Source organism: Lithobates pipiens, unplaced genomic scaffold (genome assembly GCF_037356315.1).
Source record: "Lithobates pipiens isolate NorthernLeopardFrog02 unplaced genomic scaffold, aLitPip1_a1.2 Scaffold_18, whole genome shotgun sequence".
Taxonomy (NCBI): Eukaryota; Metazoa; Chordata; class Amphibia; order Anura; family Ranidae; genus Lithobates; species Lithobates pipiens.
In genome coordinates, this window is record NW_027507758.1 from 406,083,526 (window position 1) to 406,109,597 (window position 26,072).

Genomic DNA, 26,072 nt, shown 5'->3' on the forward strand with positions numbered 1-26,072 from the left:
TACATTTCTGCACACAAGTGCATCTATAGATAGGTTAGGGAAATGTTAGAACCCCTGTCAGGTTTAACTTCTATTGGGGCTCCATTAGGGAGATTTCCCCTCACCAGTCCCCTGTTCTGGGGACATTTTACTAGACAGAAAGTGAAGTAATTCCTCTACTCTTGCCTTTGATAGCTGTAAACCTGACAAAAGTTCTTATGCTTCCTTACCTTATCCAACACTACTTACAGGAAAAACAGATTAAAAAGTAAATCAAAAAGATAACTGGGGTATACTGCTGCCTTTAGGTGTAATTAGACATTGGCAATTAAAAAGTCATTGATCAGCCAGGTATATCCCCTTCCCTTGCCAATATCCTCTAGTGCCCCAAGGGGATGGACATTATAATACAGTATCAAAAGTTGACAGAGTAGGGGATAGTTGGACAAATAGGGAGTTCCAGAGGATGGTAGAGGCTCTTAAAATGTCCTGGCATCCACAGAAGGGGGTGACAAGTGAGCTAGAGAGTAGGACTTGGGAGGAGCAGAATGGATGGTTTGGGTGATATTACGAGAAGAGGCTGGTGATGTAGCAGAGTTTGGGATGGGATTGTATGTTATGATAAACTAAAGGGGAGATAGTCTGTGTATAAAGTAGGATAACCAGGAAGTGAATAGGTGTGTTCTGATCACCATACAGTATTATATTCATTATCTTACTTTAAATTGGCATCCATTACTGGACAGGAACTGTAGTATATTACACTTACTTCCTGTCCAGCAGACATTTTACTTATTTACTGTGAACTGCTGTGAAGAAAGCATGTGAAGACCTCCTGAAACCACTGTTTCTTAATACAGGCCTTGGAAGCATAAGGCTGTTATTACCATTTACCATATTTTTTGGACCATAAGACGCACTTTTCCCCCTCAAAAATATGGGGCAAAATATCCCTGCTTCTTATGGTCCAAATCGTGAATGGGCAAAGCCCCCCCCCCGTCTTTTACATACCGGCCAGTGGTGGTCAGAGAACACGTACACAGACGGGAGGCAACCGGTGCCTTCATCTAGAACTTGCGGGAGGTCAGACTGGTCCGTGGCGGCATCTTCTTCCCAGTAGCATGTACCACACAGCAAGGGAAGGGGGCAGCCTATGTAAACAAAGCCCAGAAAGCTTTGCAGCAGGTCCAGTGCATGGAGGCACGCCCACATGATGTCACAACGTGTTTCTCCGTGCACTGGGCTGTTCTGTAGCTGACTAGTAAAGTGTGACCTCATTGGTCGCTCCCTGCCTCACAAGATCCTCTGCAAGCAGTGCCCATCCTGATTCTGCATTCTACAGTACTTAAAAAAAAATTAAAAAAAATTACTATACACTATGAATACTGGTAATTAACACTGACCAGGTGCCAGCCCAGCCCCCACTGACAGGACCAGGACCAGGTGCCAGCTCAGCCACCCACTGCCGGGACCAGGTGCCAAGCTCAGCCACCCACTGCCGGGACCAGGTGCCAAGCTCAGCCACCCACTGCCGGGACCAGGTGCCAAGCTCAGCCACCCACTGCCGGGACCAGGTGCCAAGCTCAGCCACCCACTGCCGGGACCAGGTGCCAAGCTCAGCCACCCACTGCCGGGACCAGGTACCAGCTCAGCCACCCACTGCAGGGACCAGGTGCCAGCTCAGCCATCCACTGCAGGGACCAGCTCAGCCACACACTGCCGGGACCAGGTGCCAGCTCAGCCACACACTGCCGGGACCAGGTGCCAGCTCAGCCACACACTGCCGGGACCAGGTGCCAGCTCAGCCACACACTGCCGGGACCAGGTGCCAGCTCAGCCACACACTGCCGGAACTAGGGGTAAGCTCAGCTACATACTGCCAGGACCAGATGCCAGCTCAGCCACACACTGCTGGGACCAGGTGCCAGCTCAGCCACACACTGCAGGGACCAGGTGCTAAAGCAGAAAGGATGATGAAGCAGAAAAGACTTGCATATAAAATTCCTTTTAAACTGGAGGTAGTAAAATATGCTAAGGAACATGGAAACAGAGCAGCGGACAGACATTTTGGGCCAACTCCAACTGAAAAAATTATGAGAGTGGAGGAAACAGGAGGATCAGCTACAAAAAGCAAATAAAAGTAAGCACACTTTTCGTGGGCATGCTGCAAAGTGGCCACAGTTACAAGTGGCCATGAAAGAATGGTTCACACATCACCGGAATAATGGCTTCTCCGTCTTTACAAAAGTGATAATATATGAAGCCAAACACATTGCTGTAGAGAAAGGCATTCAGGATTTTACTGGATCACCATCGTGGTGCTACAGATTTATGAGGCGATATGAGACCTTGTTACGCGCACCAAAACTAGAATTGCGCAAAAAATGGCAAAAAGAATATGAATCTAAGAATCTGTCTTTTCATAAACTTGTGATTGATGCCAGGAAGAAAAATGGTTTTGAAATTGGTCAGATTGGGAATATGGATGAAGCCCTGCTAACGTTTGATGTGCCATCTAATAGGACTGTTGATTTGAAAGGTGCCAAAACCATAACTGAAAACCTCAGGACATGACAAAACACATTACACGGTTGTGTTGTCCTGCTGTGCAGATGGCACAAAATTGCCGCCCATGCTAATTTTCAAAAGCAAAACATTTCCAAAAGAAGTGATTCCAAGAAGAGTTGTTGTACATGTTCATGACAAAGGATGGATGGACGAAAATGGAATGAGAGTATGTGTTGAAAAAGTGTGGAGGGCTTCTGAAAAAAACCTGCCTTATTAGTGCTTGACCAGTTTAGAGCACATATTAGCGAAACTACAAAAAAATGCTTTAAAGAAGTGAAGACTCATCTAGCTGCGATTCCTGGGGGTCTCACCAGCCAGTTACAACCTCTCGACGTTTCCAAACCATTTAAAGTCTTTATGTGAGAAGAGTGGAGCAAATGGATGGCTGCTGGTAATCATATGACACCTACTGGACGAATGAAGAGTCCCACTATCACTCAAGTTTTTGAATGGGTGAAAACATCATGGCACTCAGTGAAGGAGGAAATTGTTGTACAGTCATTCAAAAAATGTGGCATTAGCTACGCCTTAGATGGAACTGAAGATTGTATTGTATATGAAGATAGCGAAGAAAGTGATGTCAGTGACTGAGCAACTGAGCTTCATAAATTCTGACGCTAGCGATGAAGAATTCTTGGGGTTCCCAGAAAACTAGAAGAGTATTCGAACTTTAAAGTCTCTCCTCATTTGTTAATGACAGTGTTAATGGTCCTTAATGCCATTGTTGACTGCTGTTCACTTTACATGGTTGAAATATTATTCTGTTATATTTTATTAAATATTTTGATACACCATTTGGTTCAGAATATTTCCTTTCTCGATCTCCGCCTCTAAAACCTAGGTGCATCTTGTAGTCCGAAAAATACGATAATTAAGTAGTATGTGTTCTACTAATTCAACTGCAGTTTTTATGTGTGTTTGGCAGTACTTTTCTGTCAGGGATTTCTTTCAGCTAGGCCACATTTTGTGTTAGCTAATGCATTATAGTAATAGAGCATGCCTGACACTACTTGCATTTTTTGTAATCAAATTTTTTTTATTTTGAATCAAGTTTTTTATTGAGAGTATTGACATGTTACATCACATACTTCATTTGGTTAGTAGTCATTACATTAATTGCATAAGATTGTCTCTTCATATGAATAAAATCAACATATGCCAACATTAACTCTTAAGACTTTCCTTTAGGTCTTTCAAAAAAGTTTTGCTCTTTTTTTATTTTATACAATATAAAAATAAAGTAGGAACATAATTTAAAAACATAGAAATAGGTGAATCCCCCCCCCCCCTCCAGTGTTAAGCTATCCTGTGTATTGTATGCATCCTCTCTATCGCATTACTGTCTATTTTCATCTTTGCCTACATTCAGCCGCCCGCACTGCTGTTCTCCCCCTTGTCCACGGGTGTTTTTGGAATCAGTCCACCTAAACCATAACTTCATAAACTTCTTGGGGGGGGGCCCCCCTTGCCTCATACGTCATCTTATAAAAGGGTAAATCTGAGTTTATTGTTTTAATACACATTCCCAGAGTGAGTTGCTCATCATGAATCCAGCTTCGGGTGATCAATGTCCGCATTCCGAAGTACAGAAGTCTGAGGAACAATTTGGTATGTACATTAGGCTCTTCTTGATCGAAGACTCCCAACAGACAACTTAGAGGAGAACATATATTCAGAAGGTCAAAATGCTCGGATATAAACTCGTTCACCTGGCACCACAGTGATCTTATCTTAGGGCAATCCCATATCATGTGGATAAAAGTTCCCTCAGTTCCCTTACATTTATGGCATTCTGCAGTATCCCTCCTGTGGATTTTGAATAGTCTAGTCGGTGTATAGCAGGGATATGCAATTAGCGGACCTCCAGCTGTTGCAGAACTTCAAGTCTCACGAGGCAAAGCAAGACTGACAGCAATAAGCATGACACCCAGATGCAGAGGCATGATGGGACTTTTGCAACAGCTGGAGGTCCGCTAATTGCAGATCCCTGGTGTATAGAATACCGGATGTAAATATCAAAGCTGTATCATTCTATCTGTGGAGGAGATAACCGAGACAAGGTATGTATCCAGCACCTCCTGCCACAGTTTGTCAGTCAATTCTGATATAATCACTGTCCACCTGGATCTAGTCCTAGCAGTCAGGTCAGGGTCACCCAGTCCTATCCCTCTATAGTATCTGTATATCCGTTTAGTTGGTTCTGGGTCAATCAGGACCTTTTCTAAAGCAGCATTTTGTACTTTCACTTCCCCTCTCCTAAACTGGGCTGTCGCTACATGTTGCAGTTGAGCATATCTAAATTCTAGGTATGCCGCTGAACTGCTCCCTCAGTTGTGCAGAGGAGGATAACCTACCATCTTGGTATATATTGTGAAGATATTTTCCCCCACATTTGGCCCATCTATATCCATTCTAGTTTACAGAACTCTTGTAGGGATTTATTGCACCACAAAAGGACAAATTAGGTGACATCCATAAGGGGTCATCCATCATTCTCTGAGCACATAGGTGGAACACCTTTCCTGGTAGCGCCATTACAGACACCACCTTCCTCCCCGGTATCCCCTTTCTGAACAGCATATTCAATAGGGTTTCCTGAGAAGCGACAACTGCCGTTTCCAGTAGGAACCCGGGGGAAGCATCGCCAATGTAAGAATGTCAATTGAGATGCAAAAAATAAAAAAAATAAAATAGGATCTCATATCTGCCATAGCTAAACCCCCCATTGTCACTGGCAGCTTCAGCACTGCCAGAGATATCCTGGGGGCTGGGATCCCCACAAAAATTCTACCACAATAGAGTCTATTTGCCTGAATACTTTCACTGAGACCTACACAGGTGAGTTTGAGAGAATGTACAGCAACTTTGGAAGAAAGATCATTTTAAATAGGTTTATGCAAAAACCATTCTCAAAAAATGTTTAAAAAAAAAAAAAAAACAGTCAAAAGAGGAAAAAAAAACATGCTCCCCTCCCTTCGCCCTGCTCCTCTCCCCAAAATTGCAGTGAGCAGAACAGTCTGCAGATTCCTTTAATGCTGTAGGATACTCTGAGTAAGTAAACAAAATAAAAAAAAAAATATAAAAAAAAACACTAGCCATCCTCAGAGCAGCACAATGTAGCCCCCTAGACTGCCAGGTGGGTAAGGCCTCACAGTATGTCACTAGGCAGTTCATCCTGGGATCAGGGAAATAAATCACGGAGAAAAAGGGCAGTAATGATGCGGCCAAGCAATATATAATCCTCCCTCTTTTACAACAGTCATCCCCAGGACACCTGCCAAAGATGTTTAAGGTGCTATGGGGGTCTCAGGAAGATCCCACCTCTCAGTCGCCCTCTAGCATCCAGCCTTTCAGAAGCCTCCGTGATGTGGTAAAAAATACACTCTGCCATTGTCCATGATGAGCAGTTTTGCAGGGTACAGCATACTATAGGGTGATCCTGTCTTACCTGTCCACAATGCTGGAATTTACATAAAGTCAAGGTTTCATCCATCACAGAGGGAATACCCCCAAAAGGGTCTTCAGGAACGGAGTTGCATATGCGTGATGGATCACGGCTCTGGACCTGTATAGCACCCTGCGGCTAAAGTCAATATGTTGCACTAAGGGCGAATGTGAGTGTCCATGCAGGATCCAGTGCCCGGCAACATTAAAGGTTATCCTAACGGTAGGTCCAGGTAAGGCTCCCAAAGGTTTTACCAAGGTTGCGCTGATCCATATACACTGCTTCTATGTTGGCATTAGAGGCCAGTAAGAGTTGATTATTTATTTTCAAATTCTTCAAAGTACAAGTAAACTAGTTAAGCCTTGGGGTGATTTTGTCCATGGAGGAGAAAAAGGTCCATAACCTTCAGACACTAGCACAAAAAAGGGGACTTACAGATTGGGGAAAGGTTATAGGGAAGGCACCCAAGGGGCATGTCCTCTAAAGGTTTGCCAGTGTCTAGTCACCTGAAGGTACAAGTGCGTACTGCATTGTATAAATACTCTGTGTTCTGGACTGTACAATTAGGATATGTTGTTTCTCATATAAAAGCATGTATGAGAAAGACACACACACACACACAAATACTGTATATAGTCACAGAAAAAAAAAAAAAAAAAAAAATCACCAACCAATAACCAAACGTTTGATATGATAGAAAACAACCTACTTTAAATACACATACAGAAAGAAAACTGAATATGTCAAACAACTGATGCAACAAGATTATCATCATCATCGTACTGTACCTGTGCAACATCATCTCTGCAATTCCATTTCACAGCTAGAAGCAGCTTAGGAAGGATTTCGGGGGTATTCAGACAATAATGCCTGCAAAATTAAATAAGGAATAAGACAAAGGCATTAGATAAATCTAGAATAAGATATGAACACCTGTTAAAGTAAACCGGTCAGCCATTTTACACATACAAATTTTAGATTTCTTCCTTCAGAAAACACCAGAGGCCTGATTTCTCCGATACTTGGGCCCAGAATTGTCCAACTGTCATCCTGCTTTCCAAAGGAATTTCCTCAGTGGCTGATAAAATAAATTCTCACTGGACAATCTGCCTGTTATTGTGTGTCATCAGCACTTAAAACAAGAGAGTGATGTGTAGGAAATATGCAAGGCGGGGGGTAGGTGGTAAATAAGCGTTTTAAACAAAACTTTAGGCAGACAAGGAAGAAACTTGTGAATTACATTGGATTCAGATTTTTAAAGCCTGAGCTCTCAAACCCTGAAGACAAATCAAAGCTTCCTTTATTACTACTGTAATGCAGCCAGGCTCAAACAGTAAAAAATAGGATATTTAATAGTCATACTTACCTGTAAAATCTTGAGTATATCACAGGACACAGACCATAATAATGAGCATATTGGCTTATACGCCACCTATAGGTGAAGGGACACCGACAGATGGTCAAACAGGTAGTCCTTCCCTATATAACCCCACCTACCCAGGAAGTACCTCAGTTTTGTACCAAAGCAATGAATATCCCAAAATAGATGGGAGGGACATCTGTGTCTCACGATGTACTCAAAGAAAAAGATTTTGGGGGGCGTGGCTTGATGGTGAAGAGAGCAGACGTGTAGAGGCACAGCTCCGGCTACCGAACCGAATCCTGCAGCCATCCTAGGTCCATTTTTCTCCAGACAGGCACCTAAATACTCCCTACAGCTGTGGGAATACTTCAAGCTGGAGCACATAGTGAAATACAGGCCACCCGCACCATAATTTGCGGCGGGACAGCTAGCTCAGTTCAGGTGGCAAGATGGCGCCGGAACACAAGCAGGACAGCGTGACATGCTGCAGCCGTCCACCACAGCTTCACACAGACATCCTGCAGCCTCGTGAGCGATTCTGCCCCTGCCTTGTTCGATACCCAGCCAAATCCACTACAGGCACAGGACTCCCTTATGAATAATACGGACAGCTCAGGCCCCTGCTCCCCTTCCACAGAACCTACACTAATGTCAGCTATACAGGATTGTAAGCCCTCCCTCACAAATTGCATCCATCCGCATGGATTTCTCTTTACTAAAACAAGATGTGCAAAATCTGAGGGACAAAACGGGCGTTACAGAACGTATCAGCTCTCTGGAGAGTGTTGTACACCCCTTATCTGTTAATGAGAGAGATCAAAACGGGTGAACTGGCAGCCCTCTGTGCAAAAATAGATGATTTGGAATTTATTCACGTAGGAACAATCTCCGCTTTGTGGGGTTCATGGAGTGCGAAGAAGGCTCCTACCCCAAAAAATTCCTATATACCTGGCTTTTTTTTGGGACAGATGCACCCTACTTCTCCCATGCTATTGAACATGCACAGCGCACTCCCCCGTATCCCCCTCCTTCTGGAGCTCCCCCACGCTCCATAATTGCAGGGATCCTTAACTTTCAAGACAAAGTTGCCATTTTGCGTCTTGCACGAGAGAAAGGCCCATGGAAGTATAATGGAAACATCTCAGTATACCCCGACTTTTCAGCTGATGTTCAGCGACAACGCACCTCCTTCACAGTGGTAAAAAAAAAAAAAAAAAGCCTACGCACAGGAGGGTCACCCCTACGCCATGCTTTTTCCCGCCAAACTGCGCATTATCCATGATGGCAAGGCAGACTTTTACACCAACCCTAAAGCAGCCATGGCGTGCTGAATGACCGGTATGGTAATGTACCACGACGCAGAGCAGTTTGAACACAAGTCACTGAGCTCCCTGCATATCTATCTGTTGCAGTCTGGCGGGTTTCACCACTCACCATGTCTATGGTAACAAAGAGGGCCCCATACACCATGTCACCCACAGTTCTTCAATCCTGAGGAAATGTGCAACCCCCTTTCCTACTGGTTCCAGAAATAGAACCTTAATGTTTACAACCTGTTCAAGTTGAACCAGTTCAGATCAAAACCCTTTCATTTACTGAGGCCAAATCCACTTTGCTGAAGATGTCAATACGTTATTATATCCTTCCTGCATCCCCTCAACAGCAAGTGTTGACTATCCTGAAGCCGGACCGCTTCAATGCTGAGGCATTTTTTTCTCATCTCCTGTTTTGTAGTTCGGGAGCCACACCAGACACCACAAACCCCCACACCAGTTAGCGAAGGTTTTTTTTCCATATTCAGGTATCCAAGCCTTGCGATGTTCGGAATGGCCGAGCGGGGAGGGGGGTACAGGGTTTTTCAGGAACTTCCAATTTTTTTCTCTTTTGGCCGACTTTATTTTTGGCCAGGTTTTTGAACACTTTCTGTTTTTGCACTTTGGTTTTTCATACGTATTTGTGCTTCTCTAACTTGAATTGTGCCTTATGCCTGTTACTGTATGTCTCTGGTTGTATATACCCCAAACAGCATGGCATGCAATGGTGCGCCTGTGCCACTAGCCCTCGGGATATATACCTTATACTGATTACTGTGCCATGGCTAGACTGCTAAAAAAAAAAATACTGCAACACTAGAGGACCGAACTTGCCTCAAAAGTGCTCCCTAGTGTTCTTGGTCCTTAAAAAGCAGCGTCCCCACATTATTTGTCTCCAGGAAACACATTTGGTTGATTCTAAAACAAGGTCCAATTTTCCTGCCATTCAGACTCTTTCCGCTCCATGTCCTGGATAGACCTGGCATTTGGCACATGGGATACTCCCCCGGTGGTATCTGCCATAACTTACTTACCTGGGGGAGTGTCAGACCATGCTCCTTTGGATCTCCTTCTCCTAGGAAATAGCCCAAGTGTATGGCGCCTGAACTCATACTGGCTGGAGGATGAGATAGTACAGGGACAATGTGGAAAGAGTATAGTGAACTACTGGACTGAATATACTGGTACAGTGGACTCAAGTCCACGTTGCGGGGTACCTTTATGTTGATCACTGGCGTTCTATGTAAAAATACCCAACATACTGTGGAACTGGAGGCTGAAATGACATCTGCAGAAACTACCTATACCTCTGATCCCCAGTTTAACAGATGTTTGGTTACACTGCCGCATAAAATACGAGCTCAGTTTATTAGACCTTACACAAAATGCATGCTACATAGAAATCATTTGAGCACAGTAACCAGGCTGGCCGTTTCTTAGATTATCTGACCAGACCCAAATGCTCCCCCATCTCAATCCCCAGAATTCTGACTGCACAAGGACTAATTAGCGATGCCCCTAGAGACATCATGGAGACATTTCTGGTCTTTTATAGAAACTTGCACTCATCGAGAGAAGAATACACAGATTCTCAACTAAGTGACTACCTGGACCAATATCGCTCCCCTCTCTCTAAGGCCAAGTCCTGTAATTGAAATTCCCCGAAGCTGGCTTCCAGGGGCTCAACAGTGCTGAAATACAGAACGCAAGACCATTAGGTCTAGCTGGACTGGGAGTGTCCAAGAAGCGACCCCCCACAAGACTCGCTATGTCAGTGTTCCAAAACCTACTGGGCTAAATAACATCAGTGTTACCCCCTTCGGGAATACGCAAAAGATGTGGCAGAAGTCGAAACAGAGGGAAAGCTTTACATAACGGAGAACTGGTCCCTAAGGTGTTACCAGTGCATATACCCACCTTGCCAGCGGGACCATTGTCCCAGACACAACCTGTCCCAACTTGTTGTAGAACTTGGAATCTAGTAGATTAACCTGCAGAGTTCCCCCTGCCACTATTCTATACCTGGAATATGCACGGACGATATAGAGACAGCCCTTGTGCTGTCCTAGACAGAATGTGGTTCACCTTCCTGAGCCGCATGACCCCTGGTGCCACTCTAATTGTTGATATATATGCCCCTGCAGAGGCTTTTCCAGAAAGAACCTACAACTGGTTTGTATCATAATCCAGAGCAAGGAATACTGGCCAAAAGCTCCAAGATATTTATGGGCAGTATACTCTCCTGTGGAGACCAAGTCCACTGATTTGTAGCCACCCTCAAACCAAATGGAGAAACTGGCATCGGTAGTTATCTTCCAATACCTGATAGGAAGAATTCAACCTTAGTGGATTCCGAACCATTAACCAACAATCTTTAGCTGTGCAACACCCTGGGAACAGAGCACTCCAGCAATCCAATGACTGGATCTTCAAGTTCCAGACAGAGAGAATGATCCTCTACCAAGACATGGAGTAGGACTGTACATAAGGAATGTGCTTAGACCTAAAATACAGCTTCCTACTGCAAAATATATCGAAAGAAACTCTGGACCAACCACTCCCTGAGCAAAGGTTATTGAGATATACTGAGAATGACACCCCCTGCGTCTTTAGCGAGTCCAGCACCGGAGCCAGGAGCTTTGTGAACCTCAGAAGCTATGGCCAGCCCGAAGAATGGTCACAAAAAAGAAAACAGACAAATTTCCACTACAATTACAGTAATCTTTGATGAGGCTGAAAACAACCCAGTACATGAAGCTGCAGGTTTCCGGATGATTATGAGCCCTGCAATCTACCGCTTGCAGAGAGGTCATCACTGAACAGACTGAGCCTTCTGAAACAGAAGGATGCCCAGTGGATTGAGATCTTAAGATAGACCTCATGTCCCTATTCAGTGTTGCCATTTAATTGCTTTACAATAATGAGCCCATAACTCTTGCTCAGAGACCCAATGCAAGGCAAAGACTGACCCGACTAAGGAAGGAGCAAACTACCTCAGCGACTGATCCAAAATCTTATGCTCCGAGATGCTTTCAAAACACAGCAATCTCAGATGCCTCCTTCACTTAGGAGGGAAACCTGGGCAGTCTCCCATCCAAGTACTAACCAGGCTTGATCCTAGATCAGGCGCCACAGTGGCTCAGATCACCCTGATGCCATTGGTCCAACAGCAGACGTGAACATTGCCAGACCACTGAACCTGAGGTTGGTGTATCTGCCTCACCCTTCTAAGGAATTTAGCTAGTCTAATAGATACATAATAAAGTGACTGTATTAGACAAACTAATATGTAGTTCCACAAGGATGCAGGCCTAGACAGACAACGATGGTCTACTGCTATGCAACCCCGTAAGTATGCAGGTAACCAGGTATGCAAACATGTAGGTATACAAGTATTCTTGCCATTCATGCATCTATATATGCAGCTCAAGACAATAAGCACATATGTATGTATCCCTAGGCAAATAGACACATATGTATATAGTCCTAGGCAAAAACATATGTATTGTAGTCCTAGGCAAATAAGCACATAATATTATTATATATATATATATATATATATATATATATATATATATATATATATATATATATATATATATATATATATATATATACACACACACACATACACACACATATATATACATACACACACAGTTTAATGTAAATGTGCCCATATATATGCAGGTTAATGCAACTAAGCACATACAATGCCTTACAAAAGCATTCACACCCCTTGGCATTTTTGGTGTTTTGTTGCCTCACAACCTGGAATATGGATTGTTTGAAGATTTGCACCATTTAATTTACAAAACATGCCCACAACTGATGATTTTTTTTTTTTTTTGTTACGCAAACAAATGGGACAAAATAACAGAAAAAGCATAACTATTCACCCCCCTAAAGTCTATACTTTGTAGAGCCACCTTTTGCAGCTATCACAGCTCCAAGTCGCTTTGGATAAGTCTCTATGAGCTTGCCACGTTTTACCACTGGGATTTTTGCCCATTCCTCCATGCAAAACTGCTCCAGCTCCTTCAAGTTGCATGGTTTGCACTTGTGAACAGAAACCTTTAAGCCTGACCACAGATTTTCTATTGGATTGAGGTTTGGGCTTTGACTAGGTCATTCCAACACATTTACATGTTTCCCCTTAAACCACTCAAGTGTTGCTTTAGCAGTGTGTTTTGGGTCATTGTCCTGCTGAAAGGTGAACCTCCATCCTAGCCTCAAATCAAACACAGATCCCTGTACTTGGCACCATCCACCTTTCCCTCAACTCTGACCAGTTTCAAGTCCCGACTGCTGAAAAACATCCCACGGCATGATGTTGCCACCACCATGTTTCACTGTGGGGATTGTGTTTTTTGGGTGATGTGATGTGTTGGGTTTGCGCCAGACATAGCATTTTCTTTGATGGCCAAAAATTTAAATTTTAGTCTCATCAGACCAGGCCACCTTACCGCCATACATTTTGGGAGTCTCCCACATGACTTTTTTGCAAACTCAAAACGTGCCGTTTTGTTTTTTTTGTTGAAGATAATGGCTTTCTTCTTGCCACTCTGGCTACTCCAGTCTCTGCTGTGGAACTCTGCAGCTCCTCCAGGGTTACCTTAGGTCTCAGTGCTGCATTTCTGATTAATCCCCTCCTTGCCCTGTCCATGAGTTTTGGTGTGTGGCCATCTCTTGGCAGGTTTGCTGTTGCATGTTCTTTCCATTTGGTTATGATAGATTTGATGGTGTTCCTAAGGATAATCAAAGATTTGGATAGTTTTTTTTTTTTTTTTTTTTATAACCTAACCCTGACTTGTACTTCTCAACAACCTTGCCCCTACTTGTTTGGAGAGTTCCTTGGTCTTCATGGCAGTGTTTGGTTAGCGGTGTCTTTTGCTTGGGTGTTGCAGCTTCTCGGGCCTTTCCAAAAGGTGTGTATATGTAAGAACGGATCATGTGACACTTAGATTGCACACAGGTGGACATTATTTCACCAATTATGTGACTTCTGAAGGTAATTAGTTGCACCAGATGTTTTTGTGGGCTTCATAACAAAGGGGGTGAATACATACACACATGACAATTATGCTTTTTTATTTCTGAAAAATAGTTTTATGTATATAATTTTTCTAATTTTGCTTCGCCAACCTAGACTATTGTGTTCTGATCCATCGCATATAATTCAGATTAAAAAATCATTGAACTAAAGGCTGTAATGTAACAAAATGAGTAAAAAGCCAAGGGGGTGAATAATTTTGCAAGGCACTGCATGTATGCAGTTCATATGAAAACATGGCAGCCTGCGTTTAACCACTTGCCGACCAGCTGCTGCAGTTGTACTGTGGCAGAATGGCACGGCTGGGCGTAACGGTTTGTTGTTTGTCTTATGCCGCGTACACATGGTCGGAGAATCCGTCAGAATGCGTCTTATCGGACCATGTCGTCAGATAATCCGACTGTGTGTGGTATGCATCGGACTGATTCCGTCCGAATCTCCGTCGGACTCAATTCAACATGTTGGAAATATTTCCCGACCAACTGGGTCGGTCGGACGTAATCCGATCATGTGTAGAGAATTTTGATCGGACCAAGTGCCACGCATGCTCAGATCTAATTCCTACATCAAAGCTATTGGCTACTGGCCTGAATGTAGTCCCATCGTAACGAAATTACGTCATCACGTTCTGAAAGATCGGATTTTTCGACAACTTAGTCCGACCGTGTGTATGCAACAGTTTCGGACACAATCCGTCAGACTAAATCTGACGGACAAAATCCGACGGATTTGGTTGTGGAAATCTCCGACCGTGTGTACAGGGGCTTACAGCGATTCGCCCTGTGGCCAATAGGGGCACGCGCACGCTGCTCGTCTCCGGAGCTGATGCAAGTGCCTGGCGGTCGCAATGACCATTGGGCTCACGCAATCGCTCGTGACATGGCAAGACCCGGGATCTCTGTGTTTAAACACAAAGATTTCAGTTCTCTGAGGGGAGAAGAGACTGATCGTGTGTTCATACAAAGTAAGAACACCGATCTATCTCTTTCCCTAGCAAGTCCCATCCCCCTTCAGTTAGAACACAGAGAGGGATCACAGTTAACCCCTTGATCACCCCCTAGTGTTAAACCCTTCCCTGCCAGTGACATTTTTTACAGTAATCAATGCATTTTTATAGCACTGATCGCTGTATAAATGCCAATGGTCCCAAAAATGTGTCAAAAGTGTCCGATGTGTCTGCCATGTTGCAGTCACGATAAAAATCGCAGATCGCCGCCATTACTAGTAAAAAAAAAAAAAAAAATAATAATAATAATAAAAATGCTATAAATCTATCCACTATTTTGCATAAATTTTGCACAAACCAATCTATATACGCTTATTGTGATTTTTATCACCAAAGATATGTAGAAGAATACACATTGGCCTAAACTGAGAAAAAATGTGCTTTTTTTTTATAATATATATAATATTATATTTATATTACGCAACACTTATCTATGCAAACATGTTTATGTACCATTTATGCCAACATGTAGCTCTATGCAACATGCATACACATTTATGCCCACATGTCTACACAAACACGTACTTATAAAAACCTGTGTCTACGCAACATGCGTTCACGCAAATGCGCCGTCACAGCCAGCCTTGGGGGGCTGCACGCTGGGTGCCGCCCGCTTGTCCAGGGGCCCTCTGCAAACATGTGTCTATGCAAGCTTGTTTATTCAAGCAAGCACGGGTCTATGCAAACATGTGCCTATGCAAGCAAGCATTATGAAACATGTATACTATGCTGCACTTGCTCAACTGCACCCGGACCCATACTAGTTATAGTCAGGATTAGTCAAGTACAAAGGCATCCAATGCAGCCTCTATGCTGCTTCCCCAGCCTAAGGCACTCCTCCACAACTGTGCGACCCATCCTGCGACTCGTGACTGCAAGGTCACCTGACAAGTTGTACTCCATGATTTCCAATGAGCACCCTCAACATCTGTGCATCTTCAAGTCGCAGAGACTTCAAAAAGCAGACCCTGCATTACCCCGATTTGATCTTGTTGTGACTTGAGGTCCACAGACCTCACAATTAGGCATTGCTTCACGACGCGGCAAAATCGCACAACTTTCAAGTCGCACAAGTGTGAAAAGGAGCCCAAAAAAGAAGCTCCTGCAGACCCAATGCATGCTATTCTGGAGACACAATGCCTTCAAGTGCACCGATGCCCACGTTCTTCCAAACATGTGCTTATGCCACATGTATGTATGCAAAATCTAGGCAAAAACTTGTTTTTTTAAACATGCATTTAGGCAACAAGCTTGCAAGAATGTATACTATACTGCACTTGCCCAACTGCACTTGGCCACATACTAGTTTAGCACATATGCATGCCATGCAACCCTTTTCTGCTTCAGATCAGCCTAAAAGTAAGCTCCTGCAGACCAAATGCAGATTATTCTGAAGTTTGCAAGTATGCACCTCTTTAACTGCACCAGGCCCCAACTAGTTTTGTGCCAAATGCACAACATTCTGGAGACAAAACTTTAAAGTGCACTGCTAGGGGCGTATCAACTTACAGTTGTACAGGCCCCCTGGATTAAGCAGCAAGTATGCAGAATATAAGCATGAATGGTCTGGCCACACATTTCTCCCACCATAGTAAGTACTCGCAAATCATTAGTATTGATGGGCTGCTGTTATAGCTCAAGAGGCCCTGCCGTCTACATTGCAAACATGACCACCCCTCCACTTCCTTCCTATGTAGAAATAGGCCCATGCGCCCTCTAGTGGCTGTAGTAGAAACGGCAGCCCATACTCCTAATGAGTACACAGAGCATGTTTTAAACAGCACACTGCCCCTAGGGGCTACTGAGAGAAGACCAGACAGTCAGAGCTCTTTTTTTATTTTTTTTAAAGAGAAACTGCAAAAAAATGCAGACTTACCATTCCTGCTGCAGGACTCTGAGCATAACAGGAGTCCACTCTTCACCCTCACGGCAGGCTTCATCATAAGAGACCTTCAGGGTCTGCGTCCCCCTTAATGTGGGGTCCACTCCCCTGGACCTGTATAGCACCCTGCAGGAAAGCACCTTCGTCAGAACAAACACTGCACAGGGTTCCATTACACAGAGTCCAGGGCCGTAAAGCTGCATTACAGGCAAACCTCGAGGAATCTTCTACCCTTCCCATGAGGCATGGGTACCATCCATTTTGGCTGACAGCTTTTTTGAATGGATCTGACTGAAGCCCTTGATTCTCAGTAGAACCATTCCAGACCTCCAAGTATGCTCCAAGAGCACATGTATCACATCAGTGACCACCACCTTTCAGACACTGGAAGTACTTCTGGTGTGGGATGGGTTATATAGGGGAGGACTTACTGTTTGACCATTGCCCAGTGTCCATTCACTTATAGATGGCTTATAACCCATATAGTCATTATTATGGTTGCTCTGTGTTCTGTGAAGTACGAAAAAGAAAATAGGTTTGCCATTTTAATTTTTTTTAACACTACAATTTGCTGCAGCAAGGGTTAAAATAGTCTGTGCTAGCAGCATATCAAAGAGTTGGACCTTTGATTAACACAATGGTCTGGAGAGGGGTGCCAAGGCCACTGGATCTCACGGGTCCCTCTTTCTGCACTTCAATTTCTGTGTACATTCTCTTCTACTGTATTTCAATTTCTGTGCCTGCAAGTGCAAGACATCAATGGCTTCTAGAAATGTAAGTATTTTGATTAGAAACAGGTTTGCAAATTGTGTATACTTTTATTTGCTTTAAATAGTTTACCTATTTTAGGTAGTTAATTTTTTTTCCAAGTCGAAGCACACATTGAACTGGCTGCAATGCCCATTTAGCAGTTGTGTTGTACCCAGTATGCCTTGTGATGTTCCAGAGAAATTGTATTGCAGCATTATTGTAATGCAACGCACCGCAGCAGGAATACAAAAAGGTCTGGTCTATCAAGCACACTAAGGAATAGTGGGGAATGCTTTTTTAAGGCTTGCCTGTAGTAAACCTAAAGCAGTAAGGTGAAATTAGTGGTACCTGTGGCTCCAGAGAAACTCTTTTTCTTGCTCAGTAATTTCAGAGAGCGGGTCCCGGGCAGAAATGGCTTTGAGTTGCTCTTTATCACTCTCTCGAACTTCATTATCTCTTGCTATTCTACTAGCCTGTAACAAAAAAAAAAAAAAAAAAAAAGAAGAAAAGAAAACACATCAACTAAAATTACAATATTAATCTTTTATGAAGGGTTAACAGCATTGTTTTCAGTCATGACAACGGAAAATATTTGTTTTACTTTAACCACATCAGCTCTGGAAGGTTTCACCCCCTTCTTGACCAGAGCATTTTTTTTGCAATTTGGCACTGCGCTAATTTAATTGCTAATTGCGTGGCTATGCAACACTGTGCCCAAACAAAATTTATGTATTTTTTTTTCTCACAAATAGAGTTTTTTTTTGCTGGTATTTGATTACCACTGGGATTTTTATTTTTTGCAATATAAATTAAAAAAGACCAAAAATTTTGAAGAAAAAAATATTTTCAACTTTTCATTATAAAAAATAACCAATAAACTCAATTTTTGTCATACATTTAGGCCAACGTTTATTCAGCCACATGTCTTTGGTAAAAAAAAAAAAAAAAAAATGTCAAACTATGGTATATTTAATAGAACTTAGGCAGCTTTTACTTTGACTGCCTATCTCATTTCTTGAGGTGCTAAAATGGCAGGGCAGTACAAAACACCCCAAATTATCCTTTTTGGAAAGTAGACACCCCAAGGAATTTGCTGAGAGGAATGTTAGGCCAATGAACATTTCATTTTTTGTCATAAATAATTGAAAAAATAAAAAAATAAAAAAAATATGTTGTTTACACAAAGTTGTCACTGAAATTATATATTGTCACACATGCCGTGGGTATATGTGGAATTACACTTCAAAATACATTCTGCTGCTTCTCCTAAGTATGGGGATACCACATGTGAGAAACACAGAGAGGCTTCTCAACACCAGTCGCCATTGCAGTTTGGACTGCCATGTCTGCGTGAATGGAAGACAGAACAAAAATGCTCCGTTTGTCCTTCCACCTCACTGCAAGCAATTTACTACACCTCAAGCAGGATTTCTCCCCCTAAGTGGGGCATTTACAAGCTGTTGGGGGAAGCCCCGGTGATTAGATTGCACGGTGCAAATGCGTCAATTCCAAATTGAAAGGTGTGTCTAAAAAGTGCAGATGGCGCATGCTTGTGTAAAAACTGTCCATGCATAAAATGGTACCCCTTTCCAAATAAGGGTGACACTAAGCGCCAAACAATCTTGCTTCTGCTCCCTACGTAGCCTGGGTAGTTGGGGGGCTCCACGCTGCTATCTTTTCCCTTGTAAACCAGGAAACTCCATGTATAGCCTGTTGCCCTGTCACAGAGCTTATACATTTTGACTCTATATCTGGCATGCTTGCTGGGGAGAAAAAAAAAAAAAAAAAAAAAGACAGCCAGAAAACAAATTCAGGAACTCATCTACGCAGACATCTTTTGTTGGGGGATATACCAGGCTGCAAATTGTGGTTTACGAGGGGCCAAATTTTGTGGAGCCTATCATATCCAGGGTCGCCCCGAGGAAGACAGGGTTCATTGTCATTGAAGTCCATAAACCGCAATATTTGCTCACATCTAGGTCTGGCTATGGCAGCACAGAACATGGGCATATGATGAATTGGGTCAGTGGACCAATATGGCTGCAACTCTCTCTTTTTAGTAATGCCCATGTTGAGGGATAGGTCTAGAAAGGTCTTAAAAGCAGAGTTCCACCCATTTAAAAGTCAGCAGCTACAAAAAGTGTAGCAGCTGACTTAAATATCAGACACTCACCTGTGCCACAGTTCAGCAATGTGGGCGCACAAAGCCTCGCTCCTCCCCGGGGCACCAGCATTCTAACTGTGGGCACCCAGCTGCGGCTTCACAACCGGGTGCGCACTACGCATGCGCGAACTGCGTTGTGAATAACTGGGCATGTTGGGGGGAGCGGTGAACTTCCTTCCGGCGCCAGGGGAGAACATGGGAGTTGTGTGCCTGTAAAAACTGGTGATAGGTTTCCAGGCAAAGTGTCTGGAAAGGGTCAAATTTGGGTTTGCAGCAAAAAATGTATTAGCATATAAACTGCTTTGGTCCACAATAGATCCGTACAGATCTTCCGTGAAAAACGGCAAAAAAAAAGAAAGAAAAAACACACACACACACACACACACACACACACACACGGCATTAAATCTGCTGTTTCAATCTTAATTTTGGATTGAATGAGAGAAGTACGAGTGCTGCAGAATTTTTGGGCTGCCAATCAGGAAAGACACTATGGGCTCTAAGGGCCTGCGTTCAAATTCTTGGTGGTTGTGGGACACTAATTGTGAAAGCCACCGCTCCAACTTGAACTGCACTTATGGGACTCGCCACATCACCAAGTGTTACTGCAGTGCTGGTTTGTCTATGACCAGGGTGTAGTAGGCCGCTGGTGCTCATCCATTCATCAGAAGGTAGAGCTGCACTAGTGCCAACACTCTGCTGTATAACAGAATAATGCGATTGTAGCATCCCAGTAACAGAGGAACGGGGGTCAGGTATGCCTGACCTTAGCAGGGACCTCTACTCCATCGTCAGAGATATCTCTCAGGGTACCGCTGCTCTCTACAGGTTAGAATACTGAGCCAAATTCTGACATTGAAGCTTCCCCATCTCTTTCATTAGTCATGCTCAGCATCCTGTAGGCCTCTTCACTAGTGTACCTTTCGTTTGACATTTTGGCCAATAAATGTATTGGTACCTAGTGTGACTCACGGGTAAAAAAGCACCTGGTTGTCGAGGACTGTTTGAACCGCTACAAAAATGTTTTAACTGCTTGCGCTAGCATAGATCAGGCACGACTCTAAAGCTGCAGTTTTGTGTGCTGTGCATTGGAAGCGACAGTGATCTAATGATACTGCACTTGTTTGGGGGAGGGGGCGGAGGGGCTAAACGCAGGTGTTGAGGCTGATCCTGCTAGCGCTGCGTTTTTGGGAAACGCTATACTATTAGGGACACTAGTATAGTTCTGATCAGATCAAAGATATTGATCCATTCAGACTATACTATTAATGGAGGTGTTGTGTGCGTTTGTGTGTGACTGGCAGAGTGTTAAAATCTGATGCTGTCTGGGATTGACGCTAACCGTCACCTGTGACACCAATACAATGATCACAAAGAGATCTGTACACTTTACTAATGACTCACAGACAGGGAGTGAAACGGTTAACTGGGGGGCGAGCAGGGGGTTAAAACTTTATTAGGGAATTTGTGGCGGGACCCTGACATTATATAAGACTGATGCTAACACTAACTAGCGTCATCCATGACACTAATACAGTGATCAGGGAAAAAAAGATCTGTACGCTGTACTAATGACACTGACAGGGAGTGAAAGGGTTAACTGGGGGTGATCAGGGGGGGTTAAAACTTTATTAGGGAATATATGGCGGGTACCCTGGGGGAGGGGGGTTAAATTTGCCTGTGTGTCCTGATGTCAGTGTAGTGCTTTACTCACTGTCTGATGCCCTCTCCTCTCACGCTGGAACCGAAAAAGGTTCCAGGAAAGGAGATTGCATAATTTCCTTTGCCTGTTTACATTACACAGACACAGGAGGTTCTGTCATTCGTCAGAACCGATCAGCAGGTCAAGGCCATAAATCATTGGCCTGGACCTGCAGATTGATTGTGAAATTAATCTGACCGTTGCAGGGACGACAAGCGTCCCCGGATTTTGTACAGGTATGTGATTTTGTGCAGTCGGGCCACCCTGCTGCAGTAAATGTACATGGGGCGATCCGGAACTGGTTAACTAACAACGTCTTCAGTGAAGTTAGTAATTTAAACAGTAGGCACTGTTCCAGCAAAGAATATGCACTCATGGGGGGTTATTTATTAACAGTAAATCCACTTTGCACTACAAGGAAGTTGAAAGTGCAGTCGCTGTAGATCCGAGGGGGACATGCAAGGAAAATAAAAAACAGCAATTTAGCTTGCACGATTAAATCAGCAAAGCTTCCCCTCATTTCAGATCTACCCCTCAGATTTACAGCAACTGCAGTTCCAAGTCCACTTGCAGTGCACTTGTAGTGCAAAGTGGATTTGACTTTCGAAAATAACCCCCATTGTGTGGTATATTGTGCTGTTGCCATACATGGATGGGTAGATAATTCACCAAGGCTGACTCTACCTGCTGGAAACTTGACACCATTAGGCACCATTTCTCCAACTGGGATAATAATCAGATGTAGAGAACGTGGGGCGGAAGTTTTCCCTTTTCCATAAAATGGAAGTGATCTGCAATCAGTTGCAGAGCAACATTCTACCACACTGCAAAACTGTGTGCTTTTTTTGGAAAACTTAAGCCCTCTACTTGTCATAATGTTCTAATATTACTTAACGATGACAAAACATGTAGCATTGTTTGCCTTTATTCAGTAGATTTACACACACAGCATTGTTTGCCACCAATCCAATCCAAGATAAAATGCTTTTAAGAGGCATTTGATGGGTGGTTGGAAGGCCTCCTCGTCCCCAGCTTTAACCCTGTAAACTCTCAACCACTTCACTGTAAGTATTTGCAGAGTGGTTATGATGCAACCCCTTTCACTTGAATGGGTCGCATTTAGCAGTGGTGCTGCCCACAGAACACAACAGGGGGTATAATTTTTGTATGTGTGCACCCCCATCCAGCTGCCTGAGCAGCTAAAGAGAAGGGCAGGAAAAAAAAAAAAAAAAAAAAAAACACAGGTGGCCCCCATTACCTTTCTCTCCAAACCGCAACTGTACATGAGCCCCAAAAATGTATCTAAATCCAAGAGTAAAACATTTAATTGCATCTTACCACGCCTCTAAAATAGCTTTATCAAATAATGGCCTTTCTGGCTCTCTGATCTGAATGTGTAAGTATCTATATATCTATCTATATTTTTTATATAGTAATGGAATGCAACATTCAGTTTTATTACTAGCTTTTATCACATAGCTATTAAAAACAAAATCACATATTTACCAGTCCAGAATGGCTGTAATTGTAGCCCATTTCTCTTTCCAAAACTTTATTTGCATGATCTTCTATCGTTGGCATATCAGGGAATTTAACTGGGCTACTGAAACAATCCAATTCAAGCTCCAAGCAAGGCGTTTCCTGAAAAAATAGAAAAAAGAAAAATTTATTAAAAAATAAAGTTCCATAAAAACAGACCCAAATGTAAAGTAAAATACTACTGCAAAGAAAAGTATATCTTTAAAGTAATCAAACTAACCTTACCATGGTAGAGCAGCACCATTACCTTCGACTTGTCTAAATTGAGTTCTGCTGACAGAAATGTGTAGCTTGCCACTGCTGACTTTCTTCTGAATATTCTAGTTACCTGGATGTCGTATGATCTGTGAATTTAACATGCTTAGCCACTGACCTGGAACAAGTATGCAGCCCATGAAGTCAAATGACTCAACACCTAATGTAATTAGCATGACACCCAGGCAATAAGCATTTTTAGAAACAGGCCAGCAATGGCAGCATATATATTTTAATACAAGAAAGGGAGAGTTGTGCCCAAGTTGTTATTTACATACAACATTTACCCTGGGTTCCAAGGAGTACTGGAGATTTATTTGGATGAAACAAAAGCATGTACACTGAGGAAAAAAGTATTTAATCCCCTGCTGGTTTTGTACGTTTGCCCACTGACAAAGAAATGATCAGTCTACAATTTTAATGGTAGGTTTATTTAAACAGTGAGAGACAGAACAAAAAAATCCAGAAAAAGGCATTTCAAAAAGTTATAAATTGATTTGCATTTTAATGCGTGTGTGAGTCAAATAAGTATTTGAACCCTTCGCAAAAAAACATGACAAAACATTAGTACTTTGTGGCAAAACCCTTGCTGGCAAACACAGGGGTCAAACATTTTTTGCAGTTGGCCACTAGGTTTGCACACATCTCAGGAGGGATTTTGTCCCACTCCTCTTTGTGGGGCAGATTTCTCACCGTTCTCATGAACATTGAAGATCTTGCATGAAGCCCCAGACTGAGGGACACTGACAGTTTTATGTTTCTTCCATTTGCGAATAATTGCACAAAATGTTGTCACCCTTTCATCAAGCTGCTTGGCGATGGTCTTGTAGCCCATTCCAGCCTTATGTAGGTCTACAATCTTGTCCCTGAAATCCTTGGACAGGTCTTGTCCATGATGGAGAGATTGGAATCTGGTTGCTTCTGTGGACAAGTGTCTTTTATATGGGTAACAAGCTCAAATTAAGAGCACTTCCTTTAAGAGTGCTCCTAATCTCAGTTTGTTACCTGGGAGCCAGAAATCTTGCTGACTGATAGAGGGATCAAATACTTATTTCACTCATTAAAATGCAAATCAATGTATAACTTTTTTGAAATGTGTTTTTCTGGATATTTTTGCTGTTACTTTGTCTCTCATTTATAGACTGATAATTTTTTTTGTCAGTTGCAAACATACAAAATCAGCAGGGTATCAAATACTGTAGGTACATCATTGGTTTATCATTACATAAAGCTCATTTATTTCCCAGCTAGTCTCTTTAAATGTAGCACAGAAGCAATATTTTACCTTGTTTGGGTTGGACCCTGTAACACCAATAGGATTTAGCAGATCTTCCAGTCCATGAGGCACTGGCCACAAGTTCAAGGCCATTTTTCCAGAAACTAGCGTGTCTGTATAATCAAACAAGTTTATATTGCCCCAGGCCAACGGACAGTGTTCCTACAACAAAAACAATGCATTGCAACAAATTTTAATTTTGTATGTCAAAGTTTTTCTTCAGGCATCCTTTGCCCCTGAGGGAGTTTCCTAGATAAACACTAAGATGATACATAAAAAAGGCATGATAGCTACCTCTGGGACAGCTTACACATCTATTTAGATGCTATGAAAGGTTACATTAAAAATGGAGCAACCAGAATCTGGAGCACCTGTGAATGGCAACCAAGCAGATTCTATGTTCAGCTTGGTCAGTTCAGCTTTATATGGTTCTAAAGTCTAAAAGTTTTTTTTTTTTTTTTACCTCAATGTATTCCCTGCATTAACCACTTCAATACCAGGCACGTTCCCCTCTTCCTGCCCAGCAAATTCTTTAGCTGTCGCAATTTTAATGACAATTGCGCGGCCATGCAACACTGTACCCAAACACATTTTTTATAATTTTCTTTCCACAAAGAGCGCTTTCTTTTAGTGGTTTTTGATCACCTCTGCAGTTTTTAATTTTTGCGCTATAAATGAAAAAACACTGGCGATTTAAAAAAAAGCAAAAACTGATGGGCACTGATAGGCAGCCCTGATAGGTGGCACTGGATAGACAGCATTACTGAGGATCTACTGACAGGCATTACTGAATGGCACTAATTGGAACTTTGGGCACTGACAGGCATTACTGGTGGCATTTTTTATCTGTTATTCTGATCACGGCATGTGACGTCCGATCAGCATAACACAACCACTTGTTGAGCCACACTGTCTATAAAACACACACAGTCCGGCATGGGAGCGTGCATGAGTGCCTCTTTAGCAGCTGCCTGTTAGTTTCATTAAAAAAGAAGCTTTCACAATAACTTTAAGTGTAAAAATGCTTCAGTTTAAAAATGGAAGATAAAAGCAAATCAGCTACCATCAGCATCTGCTCCAGATTCTGGCTGCTTCAGTATTGATAAACTCCCCTTTCTGCGCTTTAATAACCTATAGCCCCTTCTGTTTTTTTTTTCTCTTACAAACCAAAGTAAAAAACAATGAAGGATAAGCTGGGCTGTAGTATTCAAATTGTAAGAACCACGCAGAGGCCAGAAGACATGTGGAACTTTCAGAAAATACATTTTTATAGAAATATCATGTTGACAGTTTAGATGCAGTCTATTTTGTCACAAAAATAAATAAATAAATATATAAATAAATAAAATAAATAATGCTGCGCTCTCCTTCAATATAGTGCATACAAATTATAGTGCTAAAATAAATAAAAAAATCTGAAAACAGTGTAAAAATCATCCATATACAATTTACACAAGTCCATCTTTTAAACATATATACAGTCCATAAATAAATGATTCAATGTCATTGTAAAATAGGTTGCAGTCCCATACACCAAAAACGATTCAGTCATTGGCACTGTGGTGTTCAGAGGCATTCACCCCACCTATGGGTGTCTTCTCACCAGCTTGAATGGACCTCGCTAATCAAAAGAGGTCTATATGCACTTTGCAGTGTTAGAAGTGGCACCGATCCCACTGGATGTACACTCCAAATCCGTAGCTCTCAAATCGTTTAGGAAGCAAGAGGAAAGAACTATATATAGTGCAAATCGCTAATAAAAAGTATTTATTTCCAT

The 26,072-nt window shown here is 42.7% G+C and overlaps 1 protein-coding gene across 1 annotated transcript in view; it reads right to left on the minus strand.

Annotated features, from left to right (window-relative positions):
* Positions 1–26,072, minus strand: part of PIK3CA (phosphatidylinositol-4,5-bisphosphate 3-kinase catalytic subunit alpha) — a 163,561-nt gene that overhangs the window by 70,493 nt on the left and 66,996 nt on the right. Inside the window, exons 8-11 of the mRNA XM_077487936.1 lie at positions 24,305–24,457; positions 22,732–22,866; positions 17,708–17,832; positions 6,781–6,862 (exon numbers count right to left, since the gene is read on the minus strand). Coding sequence (XP_077344062.1) covers positions 6,781–6,862; positions 17,708–17,832; positions 22,732–22,866; positions 24,305–24,457 — 495 coding nt within the window. The remainder of the gene's footprint in view (positions 1–6,780; positions 6,863–17,707; positions 17,833–22,731; positions 22,867–24,304; positions 24,458–26,072) is intronic.